This window comes from Necator americanus, chromosome III (genome assembly GCF_031761385.1).
Source record: "Necator americanus strain Aroian chromosome III, whole genome shotgun sequence".
NCBI classification, from domain to species: Eukaryota; Metazoa; Nematoda; class Chromadorea; order Rhabditida; family Ancylostomatidae; genus Necator; species Necator americanus.
The window spans coordinates 14,795,176-14,822,100 of NC_087373.1; the positions used below are offsets into that span (position 1 = coordinate 14,795,176).

The 26,925-nt window shown below is 40.9% G+C and overlaps 2 protein-coding genes across 3 annotated transcripts; one reads left to right on the forward strand and one right to left on the reverse strand.

Moving 5' to 3' along the window:
* Nucleotides 1-327: 327 nt before the first annotated feature.
* On the reverse strand, nucleotides 328-7,443 carry RB195_009615 (uncharacterized protein; the record flags this gene model as incomplete). 2 transcript variants are annotated; one of them, XM_064190241.1, is made up of 13 exons in its annotated part: nucleotides 328-442; nucleotides 565-790; nucleotides 1,972-2,034; nucleotides 2,257-2,354; nucleotides 2,408-2,548; nucleotides 2,608-2,709; nucleotides 3,056-3,130; nucleotides 3,187-3,344; nucleotides 3,404-3,557; nucleotides 3,870-3,958; nucleotides 4,034-4,177; nucleotides 6,904-7,028; nucleotides 7,359-7,443. In XM_064190241.1, the coding sequence occupies 13 exons, from the start codon at nucleotides 7,441-7,443 to the stop codon at nucleotides 328-330; spliced, it is 1,575 nt and encodes a 524-aa protein (XP_064047825.1). The 2 variants fall into 2 exon arrangements, with proteins under 2 accessions (XP_064047825.1, XP_064047824.1); XM_064190242.1 differs by lacking the exon at nucleotides 1,972-2,034.
* Nucleotides 7,444-11,605: 4,162 nt separating this feature from the next.
* RB195_009616 (uncharacterized protein) lies at nucleotides 11,606-25,400 on the forward strand (the record flags this gene model as incomplete). The annotated part of the gene is made up of 17 exons (XM_064190243.1): nucleotides 11,606-11,672; nucleotides 11,893-11,984; nucleotides 15,487-15,585; nucleotides 17,904-17,969; nucleotides 18,037-18,186; nucleotides 18,359-18,454; nucleotides 18,508-18,620; nucleotides 18,681-18,798; nucleotides 19,653-20,156; nucleotides 20,351-20,455; nucleotides 20,533-20,682; nucleotides 20,781-21,020; nucleotides 21,079-21,224; nucleotides 23,344-23,479; nucleotides 23,537-23,680; nucleotides 23,747-23,886; nucleotides 25,244-25,400. 17 exons carry the CDS (start codon nucleotides 11,606-11,608, stop codon nucleotides 25,398-25,400), a joined length of 2,523 nt encoding a protein of 840 aa, XP_064047826.1.
* Nucleotides 25,401-26,925: the final 1,525 nt, after the last annotated feature.

Consider the following 26,925-nt stretch of genomic DNA (forward strand, 5'->3'; position numbering starts at 1 on the left):
CTACATTACCTAAATCAATTGAGTGCATCTTTGCATAAAAAAACATCTATTTATCTGTAACCTTCGAGGATATAAAGCAGTAAAAGCATGATCCTGCTTATGAGAGTCATACCCATTGTCCAAGAAAAGCTGCTCTAAAAATCCTCAAAGGTTGCTAGCTTATAAAGCCGCTTCTCTAAAATGCCGCACAGCAGCAAACACTGAGTGGGAAATGATAACAATAAACCCTTTCAACCGCAATACATTACTAAGTGTTACCAATATTAAATAAAACCAATTTTGATCTGTTAGAACTCAGAATTGTGCTATAAATATTTAAATTGTGGATCATTGTGGTGTTGTGATCATACTGTTTCTTGAGGAGGATTTCTTGAAAAACTTCAAGAAACCTTTCTTTCTCTTTCCTTCCGTAGAAGATAGCGATAGAGTGTCCTCGGTCATTCTGAAAAATCGTTATCAGGCAAAATACATTTGCACGCGTGTTGATGAAGTAAGAGCAGCATGGGTCAGCGACTGTAGAGTCAGCGTTTACATGCAGAAGCAAAACTGAATGAAGGAACTCACATGCGCTGTGGTCCAACTGGATCACCACTTGGCGCACCATTAGTAACCTCACTAGATCTGTTTAACAGTGAGTTTCCACTGGAAGGGATTCCGGACAAGAAAGAAGGCGGCTTTTGTGGCACCACAGGTGCGCTTGTGTTTGCCGCGGCAGAAAGTGTATGGTTGCTTGCATGGGCGGTTGAACCGCCAGACGACGCCAACGACTTCGAAGAAATTGACGATCCAGCTGAAAATGAGCACAAGCGATGGTTAAGCCGGCTATGAGTTAAACTGTTAGGTATCAATATGGAATGAGCTTACGAAAAAAACAAAAGAGGAAGAAAAATTACACGAAACTATGCACAAAGGTATAGCAGACAGCTTGAAGCTAAGCAATAGTCAAAGAAACACAGGGCAAACTTCTTTACCACCACCAGACATAAACAACAAAAGTACGAGACAAGAAATAAATAAGACAATACTTCATGTAAATTACAACTCACTTAGAATATTAGAACAGACCTTAAAGCATGAGCTGGTGAGGTGAAATTCAGTGCTAAATTTCCTTTCAATTCCGCTTGTCGCAATTTCCCAGTACTTATGTAGCACAAAAGCACAAAAATGGAAACAAATGTACAAAATAATCAAGGGCTAAAATATCCATGTTATAGCTACGAATCCTAGGAAGAGTTGGTTCTATCCCCTATAACTTTAAAATTATCAGCAATTCACTTGATAACCTGGTGCTCATCCTTGAGACGAAAACTAGATCAGCTAGGCGCATTTATGTACAAGATGAAGTGAGACTAATCCTATATGTGTAATATCGACTCATAAGTAGCGTCATTTTAGCCTTTCATTTTATAAGTAACTTCATTAGCAAGTTATTGAAAAAAAATGACACCGTAGAAGTGCAACAATGAAGCACCGATTTTCTGTGGAATTCGTGAACAATAAAGTGTTACTACCTATTATAACATTAATTGCAATAAACTTAGTTATAAGAAGTCCAGCAATAGCACTCAACAGAAGAAAAAGCGTGACAATTTTTGAATAGCGCATATTATAAACAATGCGCTTCAGTCATTTACGCTCTATACCAGGATACTTCCACTACATTTTGTTCATGTAATTCAGGCAAGCTCTCATCACTTCCAAGAACGAGGAATTTTTTTCTAAAGTATCTGAAACAACGCATGCTTACAAAACATTAATTTAATCCAACACTACTAAACAGCAGGTGGAAAGGAAGGAGCAACAGAAACATCACAAGAAAGTTATCACAGTAAGTAAACTGACGAGAGAAGATTGAGACAAAAACACATAGCATGCTCACGCCGTGCACTCGAGACAATACCATTCCAACCCTGCTACTCAGCTACAGGAAGCTCCCACTTGAACTCTCGTCGTCCGACGACTCTGACATACCTGAGTTGGCCGCATAGAAATGAGACGAGGACGATGTTGAGTGGTGCACGATTGGCATCGTTTCTGTAACCATAACCAAGTGGGCATAAGTTACTGCTCCCTTTACGAAGATTCAAGACCAGTCCACTGTCCCAGGCAAGAAACAATGCGCTTTTGCTCATTGGAATTAAACGAACTGCATCACAACGCCAGCATGCAATGTGTATTTCCAACGAACATGCCGGTTAAAAAGAAATCACAAACCAAATCCACCCCTTATGAGTGAGTGCGAAGAGAAGAACTTACCACCTATATAAAAAACAGGAAAACCACACAGGGATTCGATCTGAAGCCAACGTTCTTGGGTGTCACGTGTAAGGGCATGGATTTTATCCATACGAGACCTAAAGGTAGCGATTTAACAAAAAGATAACTGAACATTAATGATAACGCATACTTCAATGCAAAAATTTTACTGTCGACTTGATCACTAGAGGAAGACGCCCCTGTTGCCAGTTTGAGTGATGATATTACACTAGACTGCTTCTTCTGAAGTCTGTCTACTAACTCGATTGCATCACGCATTTCTTTCACACACCTAAAAATAACCTCCCAGGATTGAAACAGTAGAATAGAAAACCAAAAACTGAAACATACTCCTGCTTCTGCTTCTCTAAAAATGCCATTTCGACTTCACATGTTTTACGTAGAAGTGGTTGCAAGGCAAGAGGTACTCCTCCTATTCCGTTTTCTTCAAGTCTGAAGAAAACAAAGAAAGTTAGATCATATGGCACCTCCTAAAGAGCAACTACAGCCACATCTCGCCTATTTTAAACATTTTAAACAGAGATTTTAGACAGGAATTTTTAAACAGAGATGCACGAGATCTGATGAACTAAAGAAAGTAACCTGGTCGGATCTACTTATACCTGAACAAGTTTTGAAACTAATCCCCTCAAAGTCAGACCCCTATGCTCGCAAATCAAACTGGCACCGTGCAGGCGCTTCGCTGTGTCAAAATCAATATCTCAAGGAAAAAAATGTGATCGAGCAAAATTTGGCAATTAGCAATGATTGAAGGATGTAGGCCAAATCAAGCCTTTACCTTCGTTCTGCCTCTTCCAACTGGACGCGTAAATTGTCAACCTCAACTTGGCTAACTCCTCCATCAGCAGTTGACCTAGAAACAACCATTCACGAACTGGGTTTTCAAAAATAAGGCCGTCTGTGATGTACCTCCTATTCCTTTCTTCATTCCATTTCTTTTGCACAACATCGAACTCATTTTCCATGTTTTTCAACTCTTTCAATTTTTGTGATAATTCCGTCACTTGAAGACGAGCTCTTCGTCTTTGCTTGGCGTAGAGGATAAGAACAGAGGTTAAAAGGAGAAGCTAGAAAAAAAAAACAAGAACAAAAATATGTTTTTATTACGACTAAACGAAATCACTACCAGTAGCGCCAAAGCAATGTCTTTGCCCTTGGAAGAAGGATCGCGGTGACCGAAAAGAACAACGTCAAGCGCATTTAAACGAAGTTTTTGTCGATGGACTGATGATTTTATCCCAAGCTGATTTGTCATAAATGTTGAGTTATGAACCGCCAACCTGAAAACCAATGAATTTATGTCCTAAGAGAAGACGAAATATCTGAGAAGGGCAGGGAAGAGAGTACATGATAATAATAAATACAGTCATACGACGATTTGAAAGGACAAATAGATAACACGTTACCCAAAAACGTAACAAAAACAGCCCGTTAAGTGTCAGAGAGTAGAATTTCCCGTATTTGTTACACAGTTATACAATGTAATGGTCATGAGTGTCCATGTAATTATGTAGGAACTTTTGTCGTTAACGTGAAAATCATCGGAAACGTGGTCGAATCGGCATTCGATGACATGTTGATATAACGTTTACCTCGGCAACGCTGTACCATCTATTTTAAGTTCCGTAATTCGATCTGCATACATTGGTAGATTCACTTCGTGCACTATCCAGTTCAATACCTAAAGATGCTCACGAACTCTGACCGGCGAAATGAGGTATATGCGGAGGCGTCTGTACAATTAAACCAAACAAACTTGTTCGGTGGTCCAAGCCCGCTCATCGCTTTCGAACCATGCCTCCCACAGATCATCGACTGTGATCGCATCATCGTCGCCGTGAAACGCATGTTCACGCCGAGTTCGATCAGATCCGCGCATATGCATGTCCTCCATCATGAACTACAATTAAATCCTTCATTTACACATAATTAATGGCCAAATTTAGAAGATTCTCTTCATGTTCTAGAGGATATGCAATATATGAACCATGAACATCTTCTGATCACTGTAGTTTTCCACAAATATTAAGTCGTTCGGAAAGTTATTGTCGCTGTTTATCTTCGAACATTTTTAAAGTGCCTTTCTTAGCCATAAATACATATGAATTTCAAAAAGCGTGTTCTTATTCTCCTACTGATACAAATATCCTATAATTGGTAACTTAATCCAAGTCCAGAGTTGAAAAGCGAGGAAGGACCTATAGTGGTAGACGACGATGAGCTGAAGAAAGCAGTACATGAAAAACAACTCCTTTCCATGGTCCAGTCTTTGATTGTTTAATTTAAACTATTATTGGGCGTAATGTTTGGTCTGGAACGGCTGGAAACATTGAACTGTCCACATTCCTAAGCCACCCCATATTTATGTAGATCACGAAAATCGCCCGAATGAAACTTGGAAGTCCTGCCTCAGCCGCATTACAACTCATATTTAGTGTCACAAATTTCAATGGTCGAGCCGGCTCGCAGAAAAGGACGAGAAAAATTATGAACTGCGGAAATATCTAATTTTTTGAGATGTAGCTAGTTAAATTCTCTCACGAAAGCAGCCACTTTTTTTACCTGGACAATGTGGAGAGGTCCATGATGACGACAGGAAGGAAACTGAATACTTTTAGGCAGAAAAAATGCTGCTAACTTATTCGGCATCGCATCCTCAAGGGGATCTGCTTAACGGCATCACTCCACGAATCTGAGGTGGTACGGATTTCAGGTGGAGTATTCTTATAAGGGATAGTAGATTATGGAGAGGAGGATGATTCCGTCCATTTCTTCCTAATTGCCGTAAAAAACGACCAGGAAGATACGGCTTCGGGCGTTCCGGCGCACTATTTTCTACAAGGAGTTCGACTGGAGGGCGCCAGCCCTTTGCGGCGCCGCATCTTCCGGGCCGTTTTTACGGCAATTAGGAAGAAATGGACGGAATCACCCCCGTCTCCATAATCTATTATCCCGAATACGAATACCCCATCTGAAATCCATCCCACTTCAGATTCGTGGAGTGATGCCTTTAATCAAAAACTTCACTGGGACCAACCACTTTTCAAGATGGTAGCACAACAAGTATTGCGCTATTTCTCCTCGACCCAACTTTTTCTTCAAGCTTGAAATTGCTTTGCTTCCGTGAAACAGTACCTGCTTTGCGTTGTCGTGGAAACGACGACCTGATTCACTACGAAGCAGCTTCAGTAAGGGTACTAAAGTGCTGCTTTTTGAAGGTTGAAGTGAAAAGTAGTACGGTCTTAGGTGTAGACAAACATTCCAAAGTCGATCCCAAAGAGAAAACGTTCGTAACGAGAAGCCGCTGACAGGCCACCCATGCCAAGACTTTTATGGGGTAATGATTCATGGAGAAAGGACGGAGACTGTCACCTAGCAGCTGTTAACAAAGACTTGCCCAGAAGTCTACTACGTCACTTTCGCTACGTTCTTGAGAATTTTTCTGCCAACTCAAATACTACAACCTGTTTGAAACGGAGAGCGTGACAGGAACATTTCAGCTGGCCTTCGTTCTGCAATTCTCAGGTCCGAAATTTCTTAGGAAGAAACCTTTATAGCAGCTGTTCAACAAGCAAAAACCAAGCAACATAATAAATGCCTTCCTGATTTATCCATTTAAAAATATCAAGCCGTTTATACTGGATAAGATTAAGAGAGCTTTCTAAATAATTCAGTGCAATGAATATACTTAAATTAATTAAATATTGACTAAACTAATCCATGTCCGTGATTTTGTTGTTAACTAACGTTGGTTCGAGCAGTGTTTGGACATAAAAAGTCACCATAAACGTGAAGCGATAAGTTCGCACTTATCTAGGAAGATCGATATTTATGAGCCCATATCCTTGTTTATAAAGAATTGCTGGCACAGTTCAGATAATTACATGACGGCGGACCGCGCCAGTAAATTAAGAACTGCTTTCAATCATTTAACAAAAGAATCATAAGAATTACTGATTAAATGATTGCTTAAACAGCAGACTGGTTTTGAGCTGAGACCTCAAGAGAGCATAATTCTATCTATGTTCAAACATCTACACAAACACGAAACAACATGATTTTGAGGAAAAAGCAGATTAGCGTAAACTACATTAAACGCTAACGGGTGCGAGAATCTTAGATGACGACCTTTTCGACTCGAAGCAGGTATAAACTGGCGTTAAACAATGTTAGATCATTTTAAGAATTACTTTCCACTGATCAAAACCATTTATTCACGCGTTTCATACGTGTACGCATAGTTTTAACGTTGGCAACCTTGTTCGGTTTGAACTGTCACTGTTTAAAGATACGCGCAGCGACTAATCTTGTTCACGAGCAACATATGCAAACACTAGTCCACCGACGCAATCTAGGATTAAAACAATAAAATTAGACGTGCAAATACTAGGGTAGTCAAACAACATCTGAACTGCCCAATCTCTAAGAATCACTTGGATGACGGCACATGGCGTAGAAATGGGGAAGCAGTGGTTAGGATATCACGGATGAGGATCACAGTGTGACTCATTACCGACGTTCCTCACTCATGCATCACCCATATGCAATTTGCAGTAATCCAACTGTGATTTCGTGCTCTGGTATTTAAAGACATAAAATGACGAGTAGAAAGAAATAAGCGTTTACCCCAGTGGTTTCCTTCCTGTCAATCGACCCAGAGTGGTCATCATCCATTTCTCTGTGGATTTCGGCAATTGCGCTGTAGCCAGCCGCATCACGGACCTTCTCCTCCTCTGCTGTTACAACTACATCTGGAAAGAAGTAAAATTCAAATCTAAAGAATGAGCAAACAATTTCCTTGACTGTTTTTCTCAGCCCAAACTTTCCCTGTCTTTTAAAAAGTCGAAATTCAACTGTGACAACTTTTCGTTATCTTCTAGTAATAGAAGAACAAATTTGAACCACTGAAGCAAACTTGGCATTCGGTTTGTATTCTTACTGTATTGCTTGCTTATACTCTCTGACATCACAACAAGGTCGCTAATAGATGTAGTATCAACAGCAAGCAGAAGCAGAGATGTAATAAACCAACCAAAACTGGGACAAATTCTTAAACTAATTCTAAACAAAAAAGAACTTACTTCTAGTTGCTTTTTCACCATGCTTCCCGGAAGCAGAACACGGCAGAAATACAGATAAAACGAACACACCAAGTCGTAAGTTCATTTAAAAACGCCTGATTTTCCTCAAAAATTAAAATCTCAACGCTGCCATCTGTAAGTAACAAAAACAGTGGTTGAATAATGAAACTACACAAGCGGACCGAACGATTAAATTACGGAAGTCAAAAGTCAAGCGACCAGAAAACCTGGGAAATAGAAGCACAAACCGAGTGACCGCTATGTGGTAGAGTGAGAGGAAAACTGGCAGAAGAAATAACGCGTTAATATGGATAATTAGAAGTATTCTGTTGATAACACCTGCATACGTCTTTGCTGCAATGAACCGGTCATCAAAATGGCAAGGCGTCATATGAGAAAAAATGGAGAGGAACGTAGAAAGGGAAGCAAGCGACAGTTTGCTTTCACCTAAAAACCGTAAGGGTATAATTGTAACGTTTAATGCAATAATGACGGCCAGAACCGCACTACAAAGCGCGCAACTGCGACAACGAAAGCAGTGCCAAAAATCGATAATTTTGAAGATTACAAAGATACTTTATCTCATCATTGATCGTTATATGCTGAGATATTTGCAGAACAACGAAGTGATACTGGGCTGAGAACTATCGTTTAATTCACGTGAAAGGCAAAGAAATGAGTTCCGACAGCGATAAAGTTCTCTTGTGATAGCGATGGTCGTCAATGCAAAGATAAAAGAGATGACGAGCTCGTCGTTACTTGAACGCGAAAATGCAAATGCAACAACGACGGTTTTCTGTTTCATCACTAAAGAGAGCCTATGAAAACAATCGGATAATGACCTGCATGAAGTAAGGGAAAAACTACTGAATTGAAATCTTTCTTCTTGAAGGAGCTTTCATTTTCCGACTCGGGATTGCGGGGCTTCAGCTGCCAAGAGAATCTCGGGAACGTAAAGGAACTGTGCAAAAATAAAATATGTGAAAAAATAAAACAGAATAATATATAAATAAAATAAAAAATAGGGCTTCAGCAGACAATATTTATCCTTTGAGACTATCTAAGAGACGGCCAACCATCTGCCACTCTTCGAAGTAAGAACTTGAGAGTTCTTTTACAGGCTCGTTTAGGTCAACTTCTAGGTGCTAGCGACCCAGTTATGTATGTACATTCCAGCTGTCATAACAAAGCGCTAAACTACTAACATATTGGGCAACAAGAGACGAGCAGAGGAGATGGTGGGACAAAGGTGGAGCACTTCAGAGGAATTAACGCAAAATAGAAAGGCAGTCAACATTATATTCTTCACATATTATTTTTGTCCAGATTCGTAATCTAATTTGCAACGCCTGCTGTATGATTCCCCAACGTGTGGTCCAGATCCAGGTCCATCAAGCACCACATTTGTAACGCTAATCATTTCAAACACCGATTCTAAAATTTCCAACAAAAAAACTTAGGCACTCAGGTATTCTGAATATTCTTTCGGATAGTTTGCCGATTTCTGGAGTTAGGCCGAAGTATAAACCTTTTAGAAAGAAGATCTATGTGTAAGCATCTTTGTGTATTTATGTGTTTATGCTATCATCTATTTATATGTGAGTAGCACAGTAGATTAAATTACTTTTTATGTTCAGATTTGTGGAGATTTGAAGCATCGAGTGACCCTCTAGCGACTGACTGGTTTCAAGTGTTTATCCAGAGTGGCGCCAGCAAATTCGCCAGCATCAAAAGAAGAACAGGGGGATAGGTACAGCCGTAACAAAAGATCTCGCAAACTCTGCGGTGACAATGTGCCGCACATCTCGTTGAGAAGAAACCAACTCCTAATAAAGTTCTAATTCCATTTTTTCCTAGAAAAAACCAACGAGAGTCCAAAACGAGTTCTCGGTGTTTTGAACAAATTGACGTTTGTAAACACACTCTCCTTAACTTCAGTTCTAGGCTCAGCTTACCGGATTGATAAATTTGCCAACTGATAGTTTTGCAAATAAACCGGAAGGTGAATCGATATAGTCGGGTCGAGACGACATGAAGACCGGTGCAGTTGCGTAAGCGGCTCCGCTCGGAACGGCGCGGTGGAGCTATAGTTGGGTCAAAACGACATGGGGCGGGGGGGGGGGGGGGGTAAATGGGAAAAAAAGGGGGGGGGGGAGAGGGGGGGGGGGGGCTGCGCTCGAAGCGGCGCGGTGGAGCTATAGTTGGGTCAAAACGACATGGGGCACGGACAGTGGCGCAAGCGGCTGCGCTCGAAGCGGCGCGGTGGAGCTATAGTTGGGTCAAAACGACATGGGGCACGGACAGTGGCGCAAGCGGCTGCGCTCGAAGCGGCGCGGCGGAGCGTAGCGGTTAAGATCGTGTAAGGATCCTCGCTACCGCAACCGACCTTTGTAGTTCGCCATGGTCCCACCTCGATTCCAACCGAAGCGCTCCACCGCACTTCGAGCGCAGCCGCTTGCGCAACTGTCCGTGCCTCGTGTCGCTCTGACCTAACCATAGAAGTTGATATTGAGGCGGGACCATTGTGAACTGTGGCGCTAGCAAGTGTCCCCATCAATCCCAACTGCCACGCTCTACAGCGCCGCTTCGAGTGAAGCCGCAAAAGCAGCTGCACCAAACTTCATGTCGTTTTGACCCGAGCATACGTTTGGTTAGCCGTCGCTGAATAGGCTCAGTCGGGTGGGTGTGACGCATCTGCAACGCACGCTCTTTTTCCCTCTGGCGCATACCCTCTTCCTTTCTTCTGCTCTGTCACAATCAAAGTGCACTGCGGTCATTAGTCTGAACACATCTAGAGCTACCGTACATGCTTCTGGCGACGGCTCAAATGCATCTGAATGCGTGCGCCTTGCACTACATATTATTTCCGATGAATATGGTTGTGATAAACACTTTGCAGAGTGTATCCGGCACGTAAGACTTTTGATACTGTCACTATGTGCAACACCATGATTGATTTCTTGCACAACTCGCAGAAAAAAGTGCGTTGTTGGCACAACAGCAATGCGGTGTCGAACATCAGACACTACATAATAATGTTCTGGATGTGTTTGTCTGAGGCAGTTATGTACACAGCAAAAGAAAAAAGCTATAGGGACTGGATCTTAGGTGAATTGCGTTACGTGATATAACGGAGGTCAAGAGGGTAGTGATGTTAAAAAGCTGTCATGGAAATTCTCTGAGACGTTCTCTTCTTCATTAGAAAAAAATTTAAAGCAATGTCAAAAAAAGAATCTTGGGCAACAGATCCTGAACGGCGGTGATATGCTCGCACAATTTATAGTTTTATAGTTTTGTGGATAGATTCAGCATTTTTTTCTCTTTATGGGGTAACGATTGCTCATTGTCATCCCAGTATTCCCAGAAATTCCATTGGCACGCGAGTGCATGTAAAGGATTTGGAGAGAGGGTCAGTGGGATAAAGTCGATTCAGCGCTTGATATCGAGGTGGGTCCTTCGCTAACTCCAGTGGGAATGTGGGAATGAGTAAGGGTCCCATCGCGCCATTTCAGGAACAGCAGCTTACGGTACTGCACCAGGTATCAGGTCTTTTTTATCGACTACGTGAATGAATAAGCACTAAAAATATAGGCATATGCCTATTACCATGCCAAAGAGAATCAGCTCAGAGAGCTTAGAAATGATAAGATAGTCGTCGCTACTAGGGTACTACTAAAAGAACGAGAAAATTTCACACACTACACAACCAAGGAAGGAAGAAAAGGATCTAAATAAAGATCATCGAAAAATTCAAAAATGACGTGTGCATAGACGTTTTATATGATTTAATCCATCTGTGGAGACCTCTGCGCAAGAAAGCCAAAAAATAACAAGAAGAGCCATCCGGAACTGCTGTGGACGAGTAATAAAGCATAGAACCAGCCATTGACACAGGTATGCACACGAACAAAAATGAGTGATGACGCATCAGCTCTTTCGGGAAGATTTTGTAAGTGCATACGAAGAGTCCGAGGCCACTCGGCGGCAGCATAAGTTAGCGATCGAGCTCACAGCTCGATGAAATGGTTCACAGGTGAAGAAGTGTGGTTGATCGGTGAGTGGTGTGGGTGGGGTGGGTTGTTTGGCGATTCGCAGGTGGTTGAAGACTGATTTTCGTGACTCTGGACGACTGACCCTCGCCTTCCTCCGTAGCGCGTGCGACAGAGACGTAGAGGAGCTCGCCGTCCGCTCCGCTGTCTCTCTTTTCTCTCAACAATCACATTTCTGTTATTACCTTAACTCAGTAAATGGCCGAAGATCCGGATCTGTCCAGACAACGGATAGAGCATCAACAGCTCCGTAGACAATTGAACGGTGAGTCTATTTCCCAGGATTTTCTACGGGTGTGAGGTTTCTTTTTTCCCCTTAATCACCAAACCGGATATGGCCTCATTGGTTCACAGTTCTCACCATTGTCATTTCTAAGCTGTAGTTTTGCTCGGATTTGGGCTGTATCTACTTTGAGTTCTTGTTTTTAGAGTTGATGATTGGATGTGGAAGTAATTTCCATCTCTTTTTACTTGTATTTTTCCAGAAGTTTTTGGGCCATTTGAGCAATTTTGTGAATATGTAGCTGGGACCAATAGCGCCGGATCAAGTGGTATCATGCGTCATGGAGTGGTACAGGTGAATAAGTCAAGCATTCTTCTCTCCCAATGTTGTGGTGATTAATGCTTTCTTTCTAACTGCTGCCAAACTTTGTCGGAAGTGTATGGTTTTGGGGCTGTTCCATTACTTTTAGTGAGTGTGTTGTGAGTTATCGGGTGGAACCACATGGATAATTCCTATTCGGCTAGTGAGGAGTTCCATTAATTATTACTGAGACGCCTGTAGTAAAAACTAGACTCATTTCCGTTTACTAAGGTGCATATTTTCCATAAATTTTGTAACCGTACATGTACAAAAATTAGGAATCAGTGGATGGAAAACGAGCCGCCTTTCGCTTATCCACAGGAAAGACCTCACATGTTTGTTATCGTTGGTTTCTGTGGATCAGGATCTATATCCAGCTTCTGTATCCAAGGTCCTTGATGGTATGTAGCTGGAAGGTCTACTTAGTTCGCAGTAGTAAAGGTAAAACGGAAAGAGTTTTATACAAGAACTTCAAGCTGCGCTGCTTTTACACTGCTAGGTATATATTGTGATATAAAAAAAAATGATAGTTAGAATAGAATAGATTTCCATCGAGCTACGATTAAAGAGTTCCTGTGCAAATCCTATAATTACTCTAGCAGCCCTCATTTCCGTTTCCTATAGCTAGAGTCGTCTCTAAAGTTCTCTGCTTAGGTCTAGCATTTGAAATTCGCAGTTCAGGTAAAAATACAGTCTTAATCATGCCTAATGTCCACTTCCGAGATCAATAGGAAAGTAGGTAGATAAAGTATGTAAATAAGTTTTGGGCGATAGCTAAACTGTTTCGCCTTTACCCATATATAAAAGCACTGGAAAGATGCAGTGGGAAAGTTGGAGGCAATTCCATCATACGCGTTGAGAAGCGCGAGTCTGCACGAGTTTGAACGTATTCGAGAAATACTGGGTTATTCGTGTCCTGACATGTTTATAACACGATAAAGCCAATATCAGGAATTGATAAATTCTTTCGCTACTTTTTTTTGTTGGTCGGCCCTCAACACCCATGCATTGAACCCAGTCTGACCACCTAAGGTTTGGTCAACACCAAAGGTTAATCAGTACTGCCCGTGGCTCCTTCACTTCAGTGAGTTCCATCTATCACTTAGTGTGTACGACCAAACAGTGGCCGTTGAAGGTTAGGGAACTTTCACGACTCATATATGTCGTTTGTCATTTGTTTTTAGTTACCCCCATTTCCCATTTGCCATTATCAATAAACTTATCGAATGTGGGCTATCGAAATCATTTTTTTTAAACTTTAATCGGCGGACCGGTGTTATCGCCTGACGTGGCTACCCACATCTTTGTCGAGGTGTGTCGTTGCTAAATAAAGCTAGCATGACTATGGCAAACCTTCTCGACCTACAGCTCGCACAGAATCCATCCATTCTCCACTGTTTCATTGTTTCAGAGACTTGTGTCCCGCCGGAACTACCTGTCGACACCGAGTGACCCGAGTGCCTTCAGGTCGGCAATGTCCGGCTTTTCAGCGTAACGAAACGGAGAGTTCTTACCAAAGATTCCATGATCGCTCTAGCTATTTGATCTATTTCGATTGGTCTTCGGCGGTATGCTAGACGACAGAATCTTTTGCGATGGTTAGGCAACTTGCGCCATATAGCTGTGCAAGTAATAAGGTTCATACGTTCCCAAAGATTTTACTCAAATGTCTCATTGTATTTGGCACAAGCAGGGCTACCGCGAGCAGGTATCAATTAAACTAGCATACGCTAACTCTAAGAAATATCTTAATCGTCTATCAGGAATCTATTGCAAAAAATAACATAATTAGATTCTATCTTGGACAGCCAAACTCCAATGGGTACAACGACATAAGTGGGTGACGATGATTTCATCTTAACATGTATAAATAGCCACCGTACTGCATCAAATCGGATTCTACTGATAATTAATAGATCAGTTTCTCTCGGTAGATCAGTGCCTTTTGTTTTCAACACCGATTTTGTCTTTCCATCAAAGTTTAAGTAGGGAGCTCGCTAGAACTGCTATAACTAAGTTTCTAGGTCAGGACTTTATGTGTGCCATTTTATTTAAGCTATTCTCCCCTGTGTTATTTAAACTTCTTAAGTCATTCACCTTGATTCTTTTGTTGACGCACATTCTCTTGCCTTCTTACGCAGAAATTTCGCTCTCTCCAATGCAGTACTTTCACGTTGACGTAATTAATACCACCCTTTACTCCTTTCATAACTCATAGTTTTACTTGGATTTTTACGACATAATTACTACTGAACGTCTCGATTGATTTCGATGACAGAATAGCGTTCGCTGTCCTTTCTTGTTCCGAGAATCTCTGCAGTTTTTTGTTTTTCTTCTGGATTATCCTGCTGTATAGTGGTGACAAAACGACATAAACTCGGAGCAGTTGTGTAGGCGGTTGCTCTCGAAGAGGTGCGGTGAAGTGTAGCGGTTAGGATCGACTGAGGACCCCTGCTATCACCGTTCATTGCTGCGATGGTCCTAATTCGATTCGAACCGCTATCTCCACCGCGACTCTTTGAGCGCAACTGCTTATGCAACTGCACTGTGTTTCATGTCGTTTTGACCCGACTCTATATGGCATTTCAGTTGGCTCAACTGAAACGTATAGTAAAGTAGCTGTCTCAAATTAGCACCTACATCTGGATATTTACGAAAGGGTAGTGAATCAGTGTGGAAGAAGCGAAAGAATTTTTGTATTTAAGAGAAGTGTTTTGAAAGGTTTTTCTGCTTCCATTTTTGCTCTGGTTCTCTAGTGTGTCATAAAGATTACCATATCTTTATTTGATTAGATTTTTTGACTCAGACACCTCTTATGATATTCAACTTGTCTTTAAATCAATGGCTAGAAGATTATAAGCATCACCCCACGAATCTGAGTGGGTACGGATTTCAAGTGGAGTATTCGTATATGGGATCGTAGATTATGGGGAGGGTGGTGATTCCGTCCATTTCTCCCTGTATCAGTGGAAACGGACGACCCCGGAATGTTGTTTCTTATGACAGCTTATGTTGCAATGCGCAACGTTTACGCTCCTCCCAACCCCGCTCCGCCTGCGATTCGTCGAAAATCCATTCGGAGGAATCGCAGCCGGGGGGTGGCGCGCAGCAATTGAGGACGTCGTAAGAAACAGCGTTCCGGGGTTGTCCGTTTCCACTGATACAGGAAGAAATGGACAGAATCACCTCCTCTCCTACGATCCCGTATACGAATACTCCACCTGAAATTCATACCACCTCAGATTCGTGGGGCGATGCCTTTATCTGCTTCTTTACGTTCGTTTGATAACCAGCAAAATAATGGACCTTTTTTTCTTGAAAATGAACTATTTCACAGCTCTGGACTCTGTAGCAGTAAGGCATTCGTTTGTTACGATCAGCGCTTTGTGTGTGTGTGTGTGTGCAAGTTTCGATACATATCACGCGGTTCATCAATACGAAGAGCGCAGCGTTGATAGGTCGCCCCGTTCCCGTGCTTAATAAATTTCAATGACAGATTCCCACGACACCTGTGTTGTCGTCGCGATCCGCTTTGCCGTCTTCTGCTCCCTCAACTTCGTCTGCTGCTCAACAATCAACACAGCAATTGCTACAGGTAAGGGGGCTCCTTCCTTTTCTCGTCTTATTTGTTTTTTTTTTCTTTTTTTTTGACGGCTACATTGTTCCAGGTTTGATATGAGTTTTTTTAACTACTGAATATTTGATAATTCTGAAGATTACCGTCATTCATGATGCTTTCTTCGCTTTCCAGCGAAGTACTCTTTTTCCCAAAGGAAATCCTGATAAGTGTAGACGAGTTTATTCTTTGAAATGTCTCGGCAGTGTTAAAAAAACAGGATAATCCGTAGTGTTCTCTACTGGCAATATATATTAGGGATAGACGCTGTGCAACTTTATTATGCGAAGTTTTTTTTTATTTATCGTCTTGAGATATCTAAGGAAATGAAACCTCCAAAGGCGTTGTCCGCATGCACAGTGATTTACGGCTTCAGTGTCTCAAAAATAGCTTAAAAGTCTTAAAAGGATTTTATTCCTGCTTAAGTCAAAGATATGGTCAGAGTTGACAAAAGAGGTAAGGCAAAAAAAATTAGAGGACAAACTTTTGCGGAAAATTTCAAGAAAAAAAAGACGGGAAATCGTCTGCATCTATCCAATCTGGGGCGGGTGTGGCGCAGTCGGTTAGAGGTCCGTTGTAGCCACACGGTCGAGGGTTCGAAACCGCCCCAGTGGAAACCAAGCCTTTCATCCCTCCGTGGTCGATAAATTGGTACCAGATTTGTCTGGGAGATAAAAAACACTGACTTGATCATCGGCTGGCCCCCGCAAGTCATTGTATAGGCCAACACGCGTTCCAAAAACCTCAACGATTACGAATTCCAGAAAACGCGTTGGCGCATCCCAAGTGGATTGATTCGCCAATGACTTTTGTCCAATCTACGCACATTAATGGACATTTTTTAGTAGAGAGAATTTTTTTTTTACTTGAAGTCAAGCTTAACAGGTGAGAAAAGTTCAACAATGCTTCATCGAGTGATGCCTTTTCTATCCGTCGACCAGGTGAATGGTACGTGACCGTCTAGGCTTCGAATACAAATGAATTCAGATTGCTTGAACTGCCCTCTTGATCAACCCTAACTTGTTGCAACTATTTATTCAGTGTTTATATAATTCCAACATTAGCATAGGAAATTTACTCCTTTAAAATTCTCAGGACTCGGAGATATCATCTATTATCCGAAAAAAAAGAAAGAATTCCGTCCCTGTCCATGCCTTACCTTTGATTGACCAAGGAAAGGTTGAGAGTGAGCTACAAAAAAAAGTGGAATTTGTTACCCCAGATTGTAAGGAGACATCAAACATAAGGACTTTTTGATACTTGCTGTTTGCTTCCTTGACTACAGGATAAATTTTCACACTTAATACTTCATAAATGGCTTTTCTTTGGAATACGAAAAAAAGCCTTTTTGGAAACAACCACGAGATTTCATTTAAGCCGAATAAAAGTCATTATCCTATTCGCTAATCCTTCCGATTATTTCATTTCTTGTGTCTACACACATCGCCGGTGGTAATGTTGTTTATGAGCTGATTATTGCCTCAGCTGACACTCAAAAACGCATCAAACAAGTGATATATTGGTGTGCTCCTAGCAATTGAGGGATGTCTTTTGGATGTTTTGTAGTGGGTTTTCTTTTTTCGTCCCCAAGAAGGCAGATTTTTATCTTATTACTTCCACATTGTAAATTGCTTACATCTCTTCTATAATGAGTGAGGTCTTTTTAGTTCATAATGCCTGAATAAGATAAAGGATAAAGCTTCTGGCGTTGATCAATCCGGTTGGGATGCGCTCCACGTTCGCTTCAATTCAGAATCGTTTGAGGTTTACGAACGCGTAACTGCTCTATACAATGACTTGCGGTAGCTAGCCGATGAGTCAAGTCAGTGTTTTTATCGTTTGGGGTCCCTAGATTCGTGCTGTCAAATCCCCCGCACATCGATTTCAATTCGAAATCGTTTGAGATTTATGAACGCGCGTGAAGTTTTACAGTAACCGGCGAGGAGAGTCGAGCGTGTCAAGTCAGTGTTTTTATCCTCCGAGACATGTCTGGTACCAATTTATCGACCCCGCAGGGATGAAAGGCCTGGTGAGCACTAAGGCGGATTCGAACCTCCGATCGATCGTGCAGGAAGCGGAACCTCTCGCCGCTACACTACGCCCTAGAATACATAGTGCTAAAGTGGGAATACAAAGTTGTAGTAACAATGTGGTCCATCCTTTATCCCACGCTATCTTTGTTGTCTCCATCAGACCGTATTTTGACGATACCCTGCTAAAGTCACGGTTTATCCGTGCAAATTTTATTGATGCTTTTACATCACTTTTGATTTGCATTACTGACATTCGTTTTATAGAGTATGCAAAATCTAGTCACATCCCCAATCCAGCCTCTGCATGGTCTACCTTTCTCATGCAATAGAGTAAGTTCACATTTGACGTATTGGTACTAGTCTGTACTTTTTAAAAGCTCATCATTTGCTTCCTAAGGATTACCTGAATACCGCTCCGTCTTCGTCAACACATAGCGCACCAGAAGGGAATGAAGTTTCAGCGAAAAAAGGTAAACGTAACAGAACAATGGACAGTGACTCAGAGGTAGAGAAGGAGAAACGGAGGCGCCGAAAGGAGGATAGCAAGGTTAGTTCAGTTCTATTTCTGATGCTATTTTGGCTTTAAGGAAATGTAGTATACCACTCTATCAATGGTCTATGGTTTATTTATTCTATTATTTTTTTATTCCTCTCACTCTTTCGGTTTTATCATCATTTGCCGTATGGCTTTTTTTTTTGTTGAAGTTTTACCTCTTTAGTCTTCTGGTATGCCTGGCACCAGCCGCTCGAATACACACTCTTCAAATAATTCTGATGGCTTACGCGCTCTGTTTGGGGATGGTGCAGATAGAAAGGTAAGGGAGAGAATTTCACTCCTGTTCTTTTAATTTAGATATTATCGCTTCAGGATCCTCCCGATAAGGGGATTAGTCCCGATTCTGGTGTGCACTCAGCTGAAAACGACCCCGGGGACGAAAACGATGTGCATTCTGCACAGACTATAATTAACCTGATAACAAAGTAAGCTGAATGAATGTCTCTTGATTTTCTGTTGCCTTTGACAGTACTGTTGATCTTGAGATTATCTCCGCCTCTGTCACCTATCAAGCAACGACCCTCTGACAAGAAGGCTGAAAGAGAACGCAGGGAGGTGGAACTGAAAGAAAGGGAGAGGAGGGCACGAGAACGCGAGGAAACTGTTAGTTTTATTGTTTTCTGTTCTGACTACTGTTGATAAGTCTAGAACCATAGCTTCCCGTATTGTGTTTATATCATCCGTTGCGTGGGCATGGTTCGGTGCCATTATGTTTTCTGGAGCGTTCGAATGTTTGTGTCTCTTAGTGATTCATAGGTCGAAAGTTTCTTTCATAGTACACCTTTTCAAAAAGCTGCGAATTTGGTTTTTAAGGGATGTGCTCTTCGGGTGATTTTGGATACGACTTTTCACGTTTCGCGTACTACCCTTCAAGGAAGCTATGGTGAAATATATGTGCTTTGCAAGAGTATTTGTGGCTATGTTAGGCTTTACTTTTCTTTCATGTAGTTAGTGTTGGCGCGCATCAGCAAAAATGACGGTTAAAGCTGAAAATTCATAGAGGAAGCACAAATCATTGCTGATCAGATAACGTGCAAATCATGTTTTATGACTATCCTCTTGATATGTTTTACTAACTGCAGAGGATGTGTCAGTTTCAGCCGTAATTATTCCGTTGCTCCTTGCTTCTTCAGAAGATAATAGTAGAAATTCGGAATAAGCTTGTGGATAATCACTCAAGAGCGTCTGTTTCGTGAACTGGTTTTCATGGAGAATTCATTATTTCGGTATCATAACAAGAACGACCGGCAAATTTCTTACATTTCTAAAATTTACAGAATTTTCAGCAATGGTTGTACAGGGGACCTGTATTTGTAAACGTATTTGTATTCGGGTTTCTAAACATAAAAATGTTGCAGTACTCTTGCATTTGGACATTGGGCGCGCACCCATCAGTTTAACGCTAATTATGGATACAACCTCCCTTAGAATTCATCATTCCTTATACATGCATTCAGGAACGACGTGAGCGCCACGAGCGAGAGAGAAGGGAGAAGGAGGAGCGAGAACGACAAGAAAAGGAACAAGCAGAACGCGAAGAAAGGATTAGAAGGGAAAGCGAACGTCTGGAACATGAACGAAAAGAAAGAGAAAGAAAAGAAAAGGAACGTGAAGAGAAAGAACGTAGGGAAAAGGAGAGGGAGGAAAAGGAACGTGAAGAACGAGAACGAAAGGAACGAGATGAACGGGAACGAAAAGAAAAAGAACGCGAGGAGAAGCTAAGAAGAGAGAAGGAGCTCGAAGAGAAACTGAAAAAGGAAAAGGAGTACGAAGAAAAACTGCGACGCGAGAAGGAACGTGAAGTTCGGAAGCAGAAGGAGAGAGATCGAATCAACAGTGAAAAGAAGTCTAAGGATGTATCTGACCGAAATGACAGAAGTCTCGAACGGAAGGAGAGGACAAGGCCAGCTGAATCTGAAAAAGTGAAAACTTCTGGAGGTGAACGAAAACGGGATGACAGCGTAAGTCTTTTCTGTAATGGTGTTTGGTTCTAGTGGTTTTAGTATAATTTTTTATGCGCTTGCATTTCCCCATCAGCCTATTTTGGAGAAGAGATTTTGGGAAACAATAATAATTTAATAATAGTGTATAATAACAATAATTTGTCTTATAACTCTCTTGCCGGAGACTCCTCTTTGATCTTTTTTTTTTACAGATTCCTCGCATAGATGGCCTTCAAGGGGAGATAATCTTGAAGGGACTAGATCGATCAAAGCTCAACCAGCTTTTCGAGATAGGGAGAAGAACAGGTCGAATGAAAGTAAGATAGTAAAGATAAATTCGGATTGCTTTACATATTCCATTATCACATATTTCATTGTTATGTTTTCTTATTAGGAGGAACGGAAAGAAGAACGAAAAGAAAAGTCTGAAAACAAAGAGGAGAAGCGCAAAGAGAAGAAAGAGCGAGAAAAGAAATCCCGAGACAGACTAGCTGTGGAGGACGCGCTACGCAAGGAAAAAGAGTCTAGCGCAAGGAGTAGTCCTGTGAGTAGAATGGCTTTTTCTGTCTTATCTTAAGTTGTTTGTGTCGAGTTTTGCTACTTTTCTCTTCCTTAGTTGTGTTTATTAGGTTTTGTGTTCAGTGTTTACCACGTGCGTCAAGCTCGCAGTCACATGATGGTGTAGAACAAGCTTCTTCACATTCTCGTCCCTCGTCTGCAGTCAGTAATCACCCTTCAAGAAGTGGTTTTGAGTGCGTTGCCCACGAATGTGCTCCCACTCGACCAGCTCGGCCTGTCAAACCTGAAGAAGGGAGTACTGAATTGTTGTACGATTTCTACCACTCGATTGCGAGGTCACGAAAACGCAAAGGGGATGCTGAAGTAAGTGCCTTCTATGATATTCCTAAGTGATCACTGCTGCAAGGTTCGAGGATTCCAGGTGGACAAAGTCACTAAGGTTTTGCTCTACCTTGATGCATCTGCGTATTTCATATTGTCAGCGAAACACTTTAACGCCCCAGATGCGGCTGAGAACAGAGCGAACCGCCAGTACTCGATCATACGCGACACTAACGATCTCCTTAAGTGAGTTTTTGTTTCCTCGAAAGCTAGTTGGGCCTGCCTTCTTCAGATTTGTAGAATCTGTGCTATTGCGTTAGGTAACACGCACACTTACACAAAAAAAAAACAAACGAACTGCAAAACGTCATTTCTCGAAAGGGGAAGGACCACGGGGTTGTGAAAATCGTCTTTTAGCGTCAGATCCAAAGATACATCTTGGTTTAGTCAGTTATTAGAGATTAAGTTGTGCTCCATGCAACTGATTAGAGGAGGCAAAAATGCGCAATTCCCTTGTGAGTGTGTGAGGTAGTATATTTGACTTTGTTCAATACTGTCATCAGTTTAAAGAAACGTGTTCCTATTTTGTAGGGACAGTTGTAGTCTTCGTAGGACGTGACGTGAAAAGGCGTGCACTGAAATTTTTTATAGTATGTAGGGAACTTCTAGGCCTGTTTTTTAAATGCTTTTTTTTATTATTTATCCGTATGATAGAGCGCGGATAGAGTTACGTAGTCTTAGAGAAGTCCTCTTCTGTCAGCTATCGTCTGTTTTGGTCCTAACCTTTAGACTGGTCGAATTGTTTCTCCTGATTTAGAGCATCTCCTGAAAGACCTCAGTTTATAGCAGTTGGATTTCTGTCTTATTTTTTGTAACTATGTCTAGTTACCTTTTTTATTACAAATATTACTACGAATACGACTACAAAAAAAAAAACGCTGGTCATGCACAATTACACAAAAATGGGACAGATTTTGAATCTGTGCTAACTCATATATCAGAGGTGTCCTAAGAGGAAAACAGATTATGAAACGAATGAAACAGGAATTTGTTAATACTTTGGAATTCAATTCATGCGCTGTCATACAAAAAATATTGAGAAACCATAAAGCAAAAAGAAAAACGGGTCCAGTGAATCCTGTAAAGAGAGATCAGCACACTTCTTCACCCAGGATCTGCCGCATCGACGCTTTAGAACATGTTTTACGACAAGACGATTTCCTTTTACACTTTTTAGTGGCGTTGATAATGAAGAATAATTGATTTTATAATGAAGAATCTAGGTAATGAGAATCTTTGTTCCACTTCTTGATGTTGATGTTCTTAAGAATAGCAAAAATCTCGTATTTTGGATCTTTCAGAGACTTTCGAATTTGTACGTAGGAAGTAATAAGAGCGAAAAAGGTGTTGGCTGCTTAAGGAAGCTTAATACTTCAGTGTTACAAATTATTTTATTTCTCCATCTCTTTTTCTGATGCTCTAACTTGTTTTTGTTGCGTTTTCGAAGTTTTGAGAACTTTTTCTTGAGTTTGTAGTCTTAACATGTGTTCCGTAACTTCAGAGAATTCTCTGACTTTTTAAAAATAGTCTTGTAATAATATTAATATTAATACAGCGACCACAATCCGATTATCATAGTTAAGTGCTTGAATTTAATTCAGTGATCTTTTCATCTCTATTTTTTTGTTTTATTAATTTTAAAAGCACACATTGACTCACCAAACATGTCTAAATTATTGTTTTCCAATAAAGTTACCATCAGTCAATTACTATTGCTTGCATTTTTAGAGCGTTACACCCTACAAGCGGCTCCAATTCACCACTAAAACTAAAGCTAAAGGAGTTTCACGTTTCTCAACTTCTGCTAAATAAATTGACTCCATACATTAGAGACAGCGAATCACAAAATCCATGATGAGGCCTCTGTGAGCAAATATAGAGGTCGAGGTGTAGGTTAAGAGCGGGCGTAGCCTCGCTCAATTTCCCCTAATCGCCCTAAAATGGTGTGGAGAACGCTTCAATTCCATCGAGATACGTTAGAGCGTGCCACCATTGTGCACGCTGCAGTTCCCCCAGCAACCTACTCATCGGTATTGCTTGGATAGGCTGCTGAGGAGATTTTTTTGATTCTCGACCGCTCGTTCGTGGACGCGGCGTGTGTACAACGGACGAGCGTCCCCACGGAACTATGGCCGTTTTTCACGCCATTTTTCAGGACGATTTAGGGGGAAGCATGGCCATGCTCATTCTTCTATTCTACAGTCCGAACTCTATGTTTACTCACAGAGGGGCACACATAGTCGTTTCGTGATACGCTGCCCTTAAGTGTACGAAACATTCAATGGAACTGATTATTTAATTTTAGGAGGGTAACTCATATGTTCACGTCCCAATCCGATGGTTCCTCACCTTGGCACCTGCATATGTTATCTCGCATCCGGAATCTCAGTTTGCGCTGTCAATCGTGTCTGATGTTTCACCTTTACAATCTCAGATCTCACGTAAAGTGTTTGTTTGGTCGTATCTGTCCAACAGTTTCCTACTTTTCTTCTTCTTAGCATGCGATAAAAACATACGCTATCCTTACTCAAATGGATACGCAAATCCAGGAAGAGAGTCAAGCTCAGAATGGTTCTTCAGCACCAAACACATCTTCTCCTGGTAGTAGCGTTCATTCGAATTCGAACCAGTCCACTACTATTGTAGGTCATCTGTCATACCTCCAAAGCTTCGTCATTATCATCTACTTTCCATTTTCTCGTTTGTAGGTCACGATGCCAACCAAGGTTTATGAAGTACAAAGACAACAGCTAAAAACACTACATCAACTCATGTGGGCTCATCGTGTCTGGCAGGATGCTGCTAAGCGCGCCGACATCAGCAGTACGGATATGGCGTTTATTGGAGGGTACGTTGCCAACATTATTCCACTTATATTAGGTCGGGTACTTGTTTTTTTACACACGTATAGCCTTTATAATTTCATGTTTTTTAAAATCAAACATTGATTATTATCCGTCGATATATCATGAGTGTCTATAACATTATTCAATCTTTCTGCCGGCATTAGAATTCCCTGCGACCAAGGGATGAGAAGGGTGAGGGGTGGTGAGGGCTGGGACCCAAGGAACGATTAAACAGAGGTCAGTGAAAGAATTTAAACGTTTAGCGTCCGGGAGTGTTCAAGCGCCTAGAACAAGTGGTAGTCTGATGGGGTGATGGGTGAGATAGATGGGTCAGATCTGGAAAAGATGCGAAATAGTTTTTGCTTCGATTACGGTTGTTTTTCGAATGAAGGAAACGGGTCTGCAACCCTCCCTGAAGGGTGGAATACAGTGATAGACACTCATAGTGAATACATCGGCGGATGATCATCAATGTTCTATTAAGAAGCTATGAAATTGTAAAGCTTATCCGTCAGATTAAAAAAAAGTAGCTAACCTAATAATTGAGTAGCTGCTTTTTGGGAGCCAACGAAGTTTGAGGTGTGAGCCACATGCATTAGAAAAAGAAATAGAAGTAATTACTAGTTGTAGTAAATAAAAAAATAGAAGAATAAATAGAAGTAATTACTAGTTGTTGTAAATAAAAAACGGATAGTAAACATAATAAACGAGAAATTCCAAAGAAATCGTTCATTCTCATTTTGTCATGGCTGTCTCTAATCATTATTCCCCACTTGGAGTTTGTAGAATTTGACAGAAACCCGTATTCGAGGGTTATGATTGTTTTTGTACGTCGTGTACAATTACTCCATGCAATTATTGAATATTAACATTGACTTATTCTTTGCTCTAAAGACGGTGAAAATCTGACAGCGCAGGTTTTTTTACACATACAAGTCTTAATTCTTATATAACTTTCACATCTATTTATTATATCTTTATTTATATTCATTATATTTATATTTATTCTTCTTTCATGTAACATCTCTATATAACTGCTTTTTTATAAGAAACTTTCGAACTTTTTAAGATAATCTGTAGAGGTCTGGGACCCAAGGAACGATTAAACAGAATTTGGTAGTAGAATTTCTTTAGACCACGTGTTATTTTCCCACATTACTATTTGGACTAAAAATAGTGTTGGGAGCGCCAGAGCCCGCGAAGTCTGCAGTTCGCGTTGGTGTTTGTGTGAAATGCAAATGTTTACTGTGTTTGATTAATTTTGATTCATTGTAATGATGGTTCCATAGCAGCGTTTTCAAACCGAAAAAGTCTTAGCTTTAGTGATGCAGTGGTTAATTGTATTCTGACATTGTTCAGGTTAGAGAAGGTGTGCGGCATGCTATTCCTTGATGCTCCGCTGGAAAAAGTGTCCGCCTACGTGCTGACTGGTATCGCCTGGTTAAGAGGAGAGTATGAACGGGAAAAAGTTCGTCCGCCACCGCCAACCTCGAAGCGTACTGCTGCTGCCTCCTAATGTAAAATAATGCTCTTTCCCAGTAATATTCGTCATTTCGCTAGATTATCTAGCAGTGTAATTAGTCCTTAGCTCCTCTTTTTCAGCAGGTATTATCTTCTTTCAAACAAAAGTCTAGCCATATAGCTATTTAGTTCGTTTGTCTGGAGTCCGGGCTTTTTATTGTTCAGATTTGATTGTGTTTTCCGTCGTCTGGTGAAATCCATTGGTTTGCCGTTTTCCTCGGCTTTTTTGCTAGTCGCGTAGAATTCTTCTTAGTCATTGTCTTTTAGTGTTAGCTCAATTCCAAAACATTACAGGGTTGCAGTATCGTTCATTTTAGTTGGCTAACATAAGGAACTTGTTTAGTTTAAATTTACTGGCAGTCAATTTAGCAATTTGAATCTATTTAGAGGGATTCTACAATTCCGCTTATATTTTTCGCTTTACGAACCGGTGTTCTTTTGCATGATGCAAGTAAATGCTTTTGCAAGTTTTTGCATCACGGAAATTAAGTTTGGATTAAGAATTAAGGAATATCTGATTGTTATCTGACGACTCCTTGCTGTAGTGCATTTTTATGAGCTTTTAAAAAGACATTTTCCCAATTGTTGACATTATTTAAAGCTGATTTTCTACCCTAGAAGTATCTGCGTGTTTCTACAATCATAACTAAAATGTATGTTTATTCAGTAGTTAGTGTGGCCTAACTAGTGAAAACGATACTGTTGGCACTTCTCTAATTTATCACCTCGTAAGACTCGTAGTGCTCGGTAGGAGCGCTGACTCTCATCCATGTATATGCACACCCTCATTGCATCATTCATGACCTTTATATAGCTTTTTATTGCGGCTACAGCTTGGTCTGGATGCCATTTATGCCCAAAAAGGTGGCCTCTTAGCAACCGTTTTACTTCAGGATATGTAGAAAATGTCGTACTCCTCATACATAATTTGTTCATACTTGCTGCTTATTTCGCGGGCACTCAGTGGATGTTTCTGCATCCATTCCTAATTGTGATGTATCTATTCGTGTCTTCACACCCAGTCGTCGTTTTAGTACACATTTTGCTCCGAGTTAATTTTGGGACGTTTACGAATGCGGTGGTTCGAACCTAGAAACTTTTCATTTTTGATCCACCAAGGGATCGTCCTTTGTGCACAATTTGTTTTTAATCCTGGTAACTATTTTACTGTGTTGTTATCTAATATTATTGTTTTCGCGGTATGATTCTTTCCATTCACAGGTTCAAATTAGCGTTGTGCGTTGTTTCCACGTGTCTTTTACTTATGTTCATTACTGTAGCCGGTGACTATGGTGGTACGGTATTTTAGTTCAATTTTTGTCTAAAAGAAATAAGAACAAATAAATATACGTCTCACGTTACGTTGACCCTGGCTCTTCAGCTACTGCTGGAAAGGGAAGGTAATGATTTTTTTTTTATTGTTCTAATGATTATACAAACAATACATTCCCAATAAGGATTGAGTGTAGGTTTTCATCACTGTGCTACAGGGATCTTGAAATATTCAAGAGGAAAAGTGA